Source organism: Lipotes vexillifer, unplaced genomic scaffold (genome assembly GCF_000442215.2).
Source record: "Lipotes vexillifer unplaced genomic scaffold, Lipotes_vexillifer_v1.1 scaffold1285, whole genome shotgun sequence".
NCBI lineage: Eukaryota > Metazoa > Chordata > Mammalia > Artiodactyla > Lipotidae > Lipotes > Lipotes vexillifer.
In genome coordinates, this window is record NW_006796211.1 from 793,638 (window position 1) to 806,415 (window position 12,778).

At 40.5% G+C, this 12,778-nt stretch overlaps 1 protein-coding gene across 1 annotated transcript in view; it reads right to left on the reverse strand.

Moving 5' to 3' along the window:
• Nucleotides 1-12,778, reverse strand: part of RBM18 (RNA binding motif protein 18) — a 19,891-nt gene that overhangs the window by 3,335 nt on the left and 3,778 nt on the right. Inside the window, exons 3-5 of the mRNA XM_007468363.1 lie at nt 6,473-6,599; nt 2,960-3,046; nt 1,170-1,255 (exon numbers count right to left, since the gene is read on the reverse strand). Of these exons, the coding sequence (XP_007468425.1) occupies nt 1,170-1,255; nt 2,960-3,046; nt 6,473-6,599 (300 nt within the window). The remainder of the gene's footprint in view (nt 1-1,169; nt 1,256-2,959; nt 3,047-6,472; nt 6,600-12,778) is intronic.

The window sequence follows — 12,778 nt, forward strand, 5'->3', positions numbered from 1 at the left end:
GAGCCCGTGTCCCCTGCATCGGCAGGCGGACTCTCAACCACTGCGCCACCAGGGAAGCCCTTTTTTTCACTTTTATTGGAGTATAAGTGATTTACAATATTGTGTTACTTTCAGGTGTACAGCAAAGTGAATCTGTTATACAAATATATATATATATCCACTCTTTTTTAGATTCTTTCCCCATACAGACATGTTGATTTTTGATCCTTATGGAACACTGACGATCTTTCACATATCTTCTCCCCCTCCCCTGGAACAGGCTTTAGAACAGTAGTCCTGCACTTACAGCCTGGAGTTTCTTTAAAGCAGTAATTAAAAGACTGAATTTTTAAGTCCAGTAAACCCGTCTTTGAATCTGGACTCTGCTATTTGCTACCTGCGTGATCTTGGCCAAGATATTTTACCTCTCTAAACTTCAGTTTCCTCATTTGTAAAGTGAGTACAACTGTACTTTTACCAGAATTTTTATAATTCAGTGACATACGGCATGTAAAGTGTTTAGCACAGAGCCTGCTTCATAGTGAGCTCAATAAATCCTGGCTTTTGTTATTGTTAACATTTCTCCCTAGGCTACGATGCAAAGTAAACCCCTCTACTTCTGCTCACCCATCTACTTAACTTCCGCTTTCTCTACTCAACCCTCAATTCCTTCTGTTTTGAATTAACTCCAAGGAAGGAAATGATCATTTGTACTTACTAGAACCAAAACCATTATATTTGCTGAAATGGTAGATAAAATTAAAGTGCTACAAACCCAAATTCTGTATAAAGGAACTCACAGTTGGGGAGGAATTTGTGTATAATGACAAATGCTGAAGATAATCAAGGCCTTATTAAAATGCCTGTTTTTATGGCAAGGACTGAATCTGCTTTACCTTTGTATTCCCAGTGCCAAGTATAATGGCAGGTACATGGTAAGTACACCCAGCCTCTTTTGAGTGTATGAATTCTGTAAATGGCTGGTACACACTCTTAAGGGTATGGGAGGAGGTGAAATGTATACATTCTGGAGACTAACTGAACACACTTCTCAGCGTGTCAAAAGTTAGTAGATTCTACTCTAAATTAAGAGTCTGAAGGTTTACTAGAACCGGAATGAAGGTTAGAATGAAGAGATGGCTCAAGCTCTTGCATACCTGCTTGCGTCTTCCTATAGTACACCTTCTTACCTTAGGTTAGACTGAGTGGGCTCAGTGCTTGAGGAGGGCTCAAGACTAATCGGAAGGACCTTATCATTCTTGTTATGATCGTATCTCTGCAAGTAAGAAAAAGGCAAATTACCTCACCTGGGCAGAAACCAGCCCTCTACTGCAGTGCATGTGTTCAGAAATCCTAATCCCATCAGTGTATCATTAGATTATTTTTCGACAATCTTAGGACTGCTTTATGTTTAGAATCAATGTAGACGTCCAGACAAGTACTGGCCTAAAAGTTATAAACTGAGAAATTTAGAAGAGGCTTCCCATCTAGCCATTAGTCCTCCTTATTTGGTAGGGAAAGAATCTCAGCCTTTAAGTTCACAGATGGTACAGACACACAGCAGGATTGCCCTCACATTCTTATTCTGTCATACATTACCTCTTACAATATTTATTTTGCTTTATTCCAAGCACTTTAAAATTTTGCTAGATTTTTGCAAAGTACCAACCATAACATTCAACTCTTAACAGATCTAAGTGGAGAAGAAAAGTAGTAACAGATTTCAGCCACTGATACAGAAAACATTCTCCAGGAAGAGTAGTTTATTTGATGTCAGATAATTATATACTTCTTTTAAAAGGTAAATACAATATTAAAGAGCAATCAGGAGCCTCTGGTCAAAAAGATGTGTAGGAGAAGGGAACTGCAGGGCACAGAGATTCTCAAATGGAAGACAGAACGAAGGATGATTTATTTCTCTTGCATGTCTTTTCAATGAGATGCAGAATGAGAAAATGACAGCCAGTCTGGCAAATTAGACTTGATTTTCTTTTGAGTAAAAAAGCATTTGGTAATTCTCTTTGCTGTTTCTATTTTTAAGGCAATGGGTCCTAGAAATTGAGAAGGCTCTGTGATTACCTGGAATACTCATAAAGATCCCAAGTGTCTGAGCTCCATTTTTCAGCTTGGACACTGAACTCAAATGTTCTATTTCTGTGACTCTTTACTGGGAAGCTTGTTGGGTACAGTCTCTGATCAAAACTCATGCTCATTTAGCTAAAGACTGAGGCTCCAAATCTAGTTGTCACAAATCTTTTTGCAAACAGGCCTGTAAAGACCACACTGCAGGAGGAAAAGAATCAACTCTGGGGATTGCTCCAGTGCACATACTTTACCTGTGCTGGCTGTAACAGAAGACTGTTCTTTTTTTTTTTTTTTTTTTTTTAAAGTGGTTGTAGCTTTTCCAGTGCATTTTCCCAAGGGAACAACTAGGAGATGAACACGGCAGTTCACCACTGCTTGGGCCTTGGAGTCAATACAGACACTGCAAAGTCCCACAAATAACTCTTAAAATCTCTGGAGTAAGGAAATGTCAGTGCTTTAAGCACTCTTACAAACTACCCATTTCGCAAGAATTTAGAATAAACAATTCAAACTCTCCAAAGAACTGAGAGGCTGGGAAGAGTCTAACAACGCCTAAAGCAACTAATTTTAAAAATAAATACATTTTTTCCTCCAAAGAACAACCCCCACCAAAAAAATGATAGAGGTCTGAGTATACATATCAGTCACATGGAAGAATCAATCAAAAACAGAATCTGTGGGTATGCGGAGAGAAACGACGAAGGAACTTAATCCCTCCTGAGATGTTTCTCAAAAGAAAAATCTGGCAATACACATGGTAAATACAAGTAGGAGACCAGAGTATGACTGTTCCAGATGTGCAGAGGCTTGGATGCAAATGGGCAAGTGGACAACTGTCTTTCGGAAGATTCATTTAGGATGAGCTGATGCTGTCTTTCTAGCCTGTTAGACTCACCTTCACTTGCGCGTGTGCCCATCGTACCACCAGCTTCTTAGACAAAGCCAGCTTGCCATTGAGACACTGGATGGCTTGTTCTGCTTCCTGTTCAGGAAAGGGATTAATGTTAGTCAAAGATTCAAATGCCTCACTAGCTTTGACGGCTGAATTTCTAACTGTTTTGTTAAACAAGTGGCAAAGGGTTTACAAGAAAAAAAAAAAAGGCAGAATAGTAAAAAGGGTATGAGTTTTTGTAATCTCAGTCAAACAAAAATTCAAATCCTGGCTCTGCCACTTACTGGCAGCGTAATATTTAGCAGGTCAGTTAATCTCTCTGGATATTATCTTTTTCACCTGTAAAATATGGACATTGCTTGTTCCTCAGTGGTTGTGAGGAGTCAAAGAGCGCATGTAGAGCATGGAGCATATGGTAAGCACTCAACCAACGTCAGCTTATTAGCTGACCATTGTGTTGCCTATTGGGTGATATCTTTCTACATACTTCTGTTAGTTAGAGTAGCACCTACTATGTCAAGAAATTGTACTCCGCCAGGGACTCTGAAACTATATCCTGGACTAGGGCTTATACTCCGGAATCCAAAGTGAGAAACAGTAATGGCTTCAAAGGATATGGGAGTGAAGGAAACCAAGCCGGAAAAAGCAGGAGTGAGTCAAAGAGACTACGAGCAAGGTATCTCTGTGGGCCAATCTCTGCACCTGGTTTTCAGAGCCAGAACTTCCCTGACCCTGTCCCCATCAGATATAGGAGCAACGAGGTTGAAAGGAATTCCTGAGGCTGGGTAATAGGCACTCTAGGACATTCCCAGGAAGCCTGGCTGTACTTTTCCATCCTGCCAAGCCTTCCCTGCTCCATTTGTATCCATGAGGCATTCGGCCAAGCGTAACCCACGTTTACTGGGAGTGAAGAAGCCCTTAAGGAACAGGAAGAGGAACAAGGAGAGTCTGAGGCTCAGTGCAGGACATTCCAGTCTGGTTTTCCCAGTGACTCTCTTATTCCTCTGGATCCTGCCGGTATGACACTCAACAAATATCTGAGTACCTACTATGTGTCAAGTATTCATCACTGGCATCCTTGCCTCACTATGGCACGCAAAGTTAGAAGGACAGATGAGACATTTTATTCTTAAGTTTCACTTAGTGAATTAGAATTTACATGACACTCTCCATTAATTCTGTAGCATCAACAGTCATAAGATGCCAGCAGGTGATAAATGTTTTAAAAATTAATTTCCCGTCTCTGTAACTTGTTTCAAAATTCATGTATCCAACAATATTATTAAATGCCAAATGTGTTTTCATATAAACCCTCAACTATTCTCTCAACTTCCTAAAAGGTAAGGAGGGTGTGTGTTTTTAATCCCCATTTTTAGATGAAAACTGAGGTCAAAATAAGTTAAAGAGACTTGCCTAAAGTTAATAAATACAAGAGTCAGAAATAACAGGCTTTGTGACTTCGAGTTTAGTGTTTTTAAACCAGCATCTGGGGCTTCCCTGGTGGTGCAGTGGTTGAGAGTCCGCCTGCCAATGCAGGGGACACGGGTTCGTGCCCCGGTCCGGGAAGATCCCACAAGCCGCGGAGCGGCTAGGCCCATGAGCCATGGCCACTGAGCCTGCGCGTCCGGAGCCTGTGCTCTGCAACGGGAGAGGCCACAGCAGTGAGAGGCCCACGTACCGCAAAAAAAACAAAAAGAAACAAAAAAAACCCAGCATCTGTCCTCAACATGACCATTGATTTTAGTTGTCTATAAAAATCCTCAACGTGCTCTATCATTAGGAAAGAACAAAGTATTTTAAAATGCTAACTATATAGAGCACATTTTCAGTTCCCTCAAAACAAACCTTGAACAATTAGAACAATAATGAATTACTTACTGCCTATCACATTTGCAAAAATTAGGGGAAATTAAAAAAAAAATTCCCAGCACTGGTAAGGACAAATGACACTCTCAGACAGTTTCAGAACATACTGACACATCACTTCTTGAAGGCAATTTGGCAGTCATATTACGAAAAAAAAATTGTGGCCTTTGTTGACACCACTCCATTTCCATAAATATAGTAAATATGTACATAGAGCTAAAGAGATGTTCACTGCACTGCTGACACATGTGGAGGTTAAGTAAATTACCATACGTTCACAGAATAAAATATTATGCAGTCATCAAAGATGACACTGGTTAGTTTTTAAACTGAGGTCTAAATAATAAAATTATAGATATAGATCAGTGAATTTTTTTTTAACATCTTTATTGGGGTATAATTGCTTAGATCAGTGAATTTTTACATATATCTACAGCTACACCAGTGAAACCACAATATGATACAGAATGTTATCTTTTTTTTTTTTTTTTTTTTTTTTTTTTTTTTTTTCACTGTTGTGGCCTCTCCTGTTGCGGAGCACAGGCTCCGGACGCACAGGCTCAGTGGCCATGGCTCACGGGCCCAGCCGCTCCGCGGCATGTGGGATCTTCCCGGACCGGGGCATGAGCCTGTGTCCCCTGCATCGGCAGGCGGACTCTCGGACTCTCAACCGCCAGGGAAGCCCCAGAATGTTATCTTGAAGTGTATTAGATGACAGAAAAAATTTTAATTTTCTTTCAGTGGTAAATAGGATATATGATTCTGTTTGTGTGTTATATACATGTTTTTTTTTTAAATTGTGTACATGTGTTTGTATGCGTGTGTATGTGTATATGAATGTGAAGAAAGAAGAAGGGACTACAAAGATATACAACTAAATATTAAAAAACTGATTATTTCTGGGTTTTAGGCTAATAAATGAAATTACTTATCTATATTTTCATCTGTAAAAAACAGGTATCACTTTTACAGTAAGAAAAACATACAAATACAATTATTAATAAAACAATAACTAGGCAATGTTCTCACACATGACTAATAAAGTTACAGAGCTATAAGCAGTGTCTCCATATTTAATAACATTCAAATTAAATTCCTTTATCAATGCATGTCCCCTCCAAGGACTAAATTTTAATACGGATACATCATGGTTGAAGCTGGAGGTTCTCTTTCTCTGTATATATTCAAATTTGTCCACATTTATTCTGAGACATTGAGAAGAAGGATACATTTTTAAGAAATAAAAATAAAAGAGATTTTGTGGGCGGCTCACCACGGAGAGGGAGGGCTTCTGCACCACGGGGCAAAACTACTGAAAGAAAAGGAGGCTTTGTTGGCCAGCCACTAAAGGAACAAACAACAGAGAACAGGGAGGGGCATGTCCATGTGCTTAATGTGGGCATCCCAAAGCATCTGGTCAGAAAAGTAGGTCAGCTGCCTGAGACTGCCAGCCTGGGGAGGGTAGACCTTGAAAGCTGTTCACTAATTCAGTTGTTTACCAAGGATCTCCTTTAGGATTCAGAGCACAGCACACAGAGATGAATCAGACATGGCTCCTGCCCACAAGGAACTGCTATTCTAGTAGTCAAGAGGGATGCACAGATAATTATGAGAGTATAAGTACTGGGAAAGGGGGAGAAGTTCAATTACCTGCTTAGTTTCAAAGTTAACGAAACAGTACCCTCGAGGCTGCCCCTCCAAAGCACCTGACTTGTGGAAGAGGAAGTCGAACTGCTTCACGGTGCCAAACTTCTGCAGGAGCTTGAGGAGGTGGTATCTATGGAGAAAGAACAGCCCCTGAGACACTCTGGGAATTTGGTCAGCCTGCGAGATAAAAGCAGGAGATAATTTACCCCAGGGATAAAATCTCACATCACTGCCCCCTGCCTTCCTCCAAACTGCCGTGTTAGTTTATTTGGCAGAGTTGTTTGCCTCTATTTGGAATGGGAACTAGAACTGTCATGGCTATGCGTCTGTCCAACACAAAAATACCAAACAAAAAACCCACACCTAACAAACAGCTGTCTGGCCCACAAGCACCATTTGTTTTTCTTTTGGAGAACAGCTCAAAAATTGTGTCGATCTATTTATTTTCAATTTCTTGGCAATGAAATAGTATTTGTGAATAACTACAACTCCATCAGAAACACACACTCACACTCCAAATGCAAAAGCCAACCCTACCTCAAAAATAAAGTCACACATATACATTCACACAAACAACAAAACAACCCTGGAAGACTTCCCCGTTAGCTTTCATAGTTAATCATTAGCCCCAAATTGCACTTGAGACAAATTCTGCCAAAAGCCAAACCACAGCTAATGGCACTTCCATAAGTGCTTGAGAGTCTCCATCCCTGATGTGACCGAATGACAGGACAATGTGGAACCGCAACGTGACGGAGGCTGGTCTCACACAGGCAGGGGAACCTGGCCGGTCCTATAAATCATCCCACTGCAGGTAACTACCCAACCTCAGTTGCTTCAATATGATTTATGCTCTGGAGTGTGGCTGAATAAAGAATCTAGCTGGCCAAGGAAGGCATTTACTACTGGCAGGAGGTTTACCCCAAGCTTTCTTGCCACTCTGCCCCTCACCCTCTTCTTGGATTCCTTTCCCTAAAACTTACTTGGTTTCTATAGAGCTTTTAAGTTATTCAAACAGATGTGGCCTTAACAGGTTGCTGTGGCCAATCTCAATTCCGACTTCCTGTCATCTGATGTAAGGGTGAGACAAACCAACAGCTCTCCCGTTTCCTTTTCCTTTGGCCTTCCTCCTGGCATCCTCCACGCTATTCAAATGGAGTCAAGGCTTTCTCTAAACAATGCTGTCCCTGTGATACTAAAAAGATATCAGCCAACATGCTAAATCTGTTATTACTGGGAATTCTACCCCACAGGGAGTCAGTAAAGCTGTCTTTAGAGCCACATTTATATTCACATTGTTTTCTAGGAGAAAACTCATCAAGATTTTATTCTTGAGTAAGAATCTCCTTTGGGAGGCAGAAAGATATGAAATGGATCATAAGCTACACTAAATTTGAGACTAATGCACATCAACAAGCAAGCCCATTATCCTGGATCAGGTCCTGACACAGTGGAGCAAGGAAGACATAACACAGGTCTTTTACTGGGGCAGGGTGCAAGGATCCCAAGGCATACAGTGGATATTAATCTGGTCTTTAGATCTGTTTTGAAAGAGAAAACAACCATAACCCTCTAGTTTCCAAACTCTCAATTCCTATCACGATACCTGAACTGCTGGTGAGAATGAATGAGGTGATTCTTCAGGGGAAAGGGAGACACCTAAAGTGCAAATTTCTGGTTTTACTTGGTTTTCTGAATATGCTTACAGCAAGGGTGGGTCTCTCAAGTGCACAGATGGGCTAGAAGAATCTCTCTCAGGGTCTTTAATTCACAGCTGCATCTTCCACTTACTATACCCATTCAAACCTCAACACTGCACCAGTTGCCATAAATGGTGGGTCAAATCTGTTTTTAAAAAAACAACCTAAGGGGTACTGTGGGGCGGTCATCTTTTCATTAACTCCATTCTGCTTAATAGCAGGAAGGTAAGGCGATCGGCATTTCCTAGGAAATGAATTTTAATTTACTCAGGGAAAAAAAAAAAAAAAACTCCAACAGATTATTCTTTGAAAAGCTAACAAATGCGTTCTGCCCAAGAAGTGCGACCTTAAGATTCCAGGAACATCTGCTTAGGTCCGTGTCTTTCAACTTCTCCAGGATTTCTTTCCTTGTTTGATAATTTCTTGAAATTATCGGAACACCGAAACAAAAGAATGAAATGTTTACTACTTTGCTTCCTGGAGATGAAGACTGCAAGCTCTGATAGTGAAAAAAGCCTGAAGAATCTTGCTTTCACATCTGCAAGCACTTTCATCTACTGCTGAAGTATGGGAGAGCTCGCTACTCATCAGAGCCTTGCTTCACTTAATGAAATGTGGGCCCTGCAGCCTTCGGGAGCCGAATTAGTACACCAGTCCCATATATATTTCTGCAACATAATTAGTGTTTTCTGTAATGGGTCTTTAAAATGGCCTTCCTGCCTAACAGCACAGAGGGAATTAGTCTATATGAATTAGATTAGGTTAAGACAGACACCTACAAATGTGTCAAGAATTGTAGTATTAGGCACTTGACTATCCAAATGAATACAACTAAGTCTCTGTCTTCAAAGCCCTGACATTCTGATTTGAGGAGAGAGAGATGTAATCAAACAATTTTAAAAGTGTGAAGCTTGCACACAGAGGTATGTACGTGAGCACACAGGTGAAGAGGACCAACTGTGCAGGGAAGGTCGCAGTTAGTGAATACCCTGTGTAAACACATAAAGGTGAAAAAGACTGATCCAACGGCAGACAGTGGGGGCTCTTAGTAAGCGAAGAGGCTAAAAGGCAGGCAGGGGACAGGTTGGGAAAGATGTGTGCAGGAGGGAATTTTAATGTGATGCTGTAGGTACTGGGAAGCCAACGAAATGACATTTAAGATTCTTTTTAATGCACAATTTGTTTTAGAGAAAATTCTTTTCATAAATTTACAGAAATTATTATGTGGTGGGTCTTTATGTTCTATGCCTTATATGTTTTTAAATGGTCTTACTTTGTTTCAAATTTAAATAAGCAAATAGTAAAGGCTGTTTTATGCAAACCAAAGCATGAGAAGCAGCACAGGTCATGGAGGAAAAACAAGGAATGGGCTGAGAGAGAAGCGGGCGTGTCTTCAGGTGGAAACACTCTGTTCTTACATGCTCATGCGCTTATAATCCCTTGAGTTTAGCTCTGAAAGTCTACATCAGAAGGACATTTCCACCCAGGTGGCTCTCCATTGCTTTTAAGTTTACTTAATAACGCCAGGCCTGACCTCCTCCTCTCCACAAACTATGCCTCTTTCCAGCTATTCCGCTGGCTGGTGTGGACATGATGCTTTTCCATTTCTCAGGCAAGAAACATCAGGATCATCTTTAGCTCTCTGCTCCTCTTCAGTCACCTTCCTCATCTCACAGACTCCACCCAGTGGTCTCCAAGTTCACTATCTCTATCTAGGTGATATTAATGGCAGATCCGCAGCTAATCTTCATCTTCAGTCTTTGCCCCTCCTATTCATCCTAAATACTGATGTCTGATTTTCCAACTAAAACATCACTTTCATGATGTTGGTCTCCCACCACTCACGAGTCTCTTCTACGTGAAATTCAAACTTGTCTGAATAAATTTTATAGATCCTGTCTTAATCTGATAGCATTCTCTCTCTCCAACTACTATTTTCATTATCGTTTAGTATTCAACCTCCCTTTTAGTCAAAAAGGTCTTCCCGATATTCGACTCATCCATAACAATACTTTTTTTTTTTTTGCGGTACGCAGGCCTCTCACTGCTGTGGCCTCTCCCGTGGCGGAGCACAGGCTCCGGACGCGCAGGCTCAGCGGCCATGGCTCACGGGCCCAGCCGCTCCGCGACATGTGGGATCTTCCTGGACCGGGGCACGAACCCGTGTCCCCTGCATCAGCAGGCAGACTCTCAACCACTGCGCCACCAGGGAAGCCCAACAATACTTCTTATTCCTACTTACGTTCCTTTATTTATGATTCACCCTCCATCCAGAATGTTCTTTCTTTTAGAATTTCTACTGGCTTTGTTCTCTCTCATATTTCTCCTTATGCATAACGCAGTGGCTATTAATTTGGCTTTCTATACAGCACATTTAATATTTAAAAAAGACAGTGTTAACCCTCTCAGAAGAAACCATGGTATGGAAAATAGATGTCTAAAGACATTAATTTGTTCAGCTTCTCTATTGAAGGCACTAGTAATAATATTTAAAGTTGTTGTTTTTACTCTTACAGTTAGACTGGGTCCCATAACATTTAAAGAAGTCCTTACAATGAAAAATTTAGAATAGAAGACTTTAGGTTATGACTGTCCAGTTACATGGATTGTTAGAATATTTGTGCACCTATATTAGGTGCCAGGAACTTAGTCCTATCATTAACTACTTAAGTGAACTGAGTCAACTCCCTTTACCTTTCTTTACTTATAAAAGTAGGGAAATGTTGTCTGTTCTACCTGCCTCACAAGACTGTTGCAAGCTTAAATAAGAGGAACTAATGAAATATTAGAGCTAGAAGACATTTCCAGAGCATTTAGTTGAATAGTCTCACTTTATAGGTAAGAATTATGAGGTACAATATAGTTGAGAGGAATCCAAATATAGTGGAAAGAACACAGGCTTGGAATCTGCTACCTCCATAAATAAGAGTATATCATCATTCCCTTAAATCCAGATCTCTAAGATCTATTTAGTTATACAGATATTCCTGGCATGTAACATGGTCCTAAAATGGTCAGTATTGCAACTACAAAGTGAACAGAGTATCAGGGTGCTAAACAGTCGGTCAGCAATGCGTATTCTGTTGAGAGGAGGCTGATGGACATCCTACTATAACTTGAACACAACTCAAAATTAGTAACAGGCACACACGCACATAAGATGAATAAAATTATTATAAAATAAACTTTGAAAAACTGAGTGGAAAAGGTTTTTTTCTTTAAAAAACTTCTGTCAAGAGTCATTAGAACTTTAGAGATTTGGATTCAAATAATATTTTCTGAGATTGGACTACAAGCTGGGTACCACATGTTCACACAAGTTTCATCATGCAGCCCTTCATGTTTGGGAATGACTGCATTTTAATAATTAGTCTAGGTCCATCGTTACCTACATCTTGAAAGGAACAGGATCTAGAAGTTTATGTACTTCAAAAACTTGGAAGAAAATCACATATTTCTACAAGATGAGACCTACCTTACTATAATGTTAGGTTTCTTTGCTGTAATTAAGTAAATTAAATGAAGTAACACTATGCATTTCATGCTAACCATAAGCTACAACTGGTAGTTATGTCATTAAGAAGAAATTTAATAAATCAGTTTGTTTATCGAGAAAATATTTTAAGATAAGGAATCCATAGATGAAATACAGTAGAAATGATCTCTGGTAATACAGAGGTGGGAAGTCACAGGTGGAGCCAGCAAGGCCCTGATCTGTAGTCTAGTATTGGATGTCCATCTTTGTCCTGATATGAGAAGAGCAGAGATACCAGTGGGAGAGTTTTTGATTCAATGTTCCTGTTAATGCTCTAACTAAAGAAAACATCCACATACACCCACTTATGACATAAACTGAGGTGGCAGATGCCCGTTTGAACCTTCCTGTCAAGCAGCAGGATATAATTATAACAAGAATATCATTACAGGGAACCCCAGCTAAAACAATGAACATTGTTTCCACACTCCAGATGTCCATTCAGACAAGAAGAGGTGGGAATGGAAACCACTCTTGGAAGCATCCTCTCACAGCCTGGGTTATAGATGATGCAAACAGCTCGTTTAATTCCCTCATTAACAGAGAGCTTGGGCAGGTTCACACACTCATCCTCAAAGCCGTAAGTCATAAAGAGAGCCAAAATAAATGCACAGTCTATATTTAAGGGCCCTCGTGATCAAGGTAACATAATTAGGGGGCAACACACCTTAAATACGATCATAATTTCTAGAAGGACCCAACAGTGTCTACACTTAGCCAATTTGAGCTTGAGCAGGTTTAAGGAACTGAACATTCTGTCATGATCCTGATATGTTAGCTTACATCTCTCTCCTCTCTCATAATCCCAACCCTGTTATATACCTCCTCTAAGCAGATTCCCTTGTTTCCTCTCTCCTTGCTTTTAACACTATTCCACAGGGAGTAACTTCTAGGACTGAGGCTGTAACCCATGCTTGCTTTAAGCGTTGACCCCAAACGGCTCAATCCACCCACGCTTGGCTATCCTGCCACCAACCACCACCTGCCCCTACCGAACGACTGGGGGAAGGAAAAACCTCTCAATTCTCTCTGCTCAGAAATTTCACTCCACTATAATATCCACAAAGGAAAGAG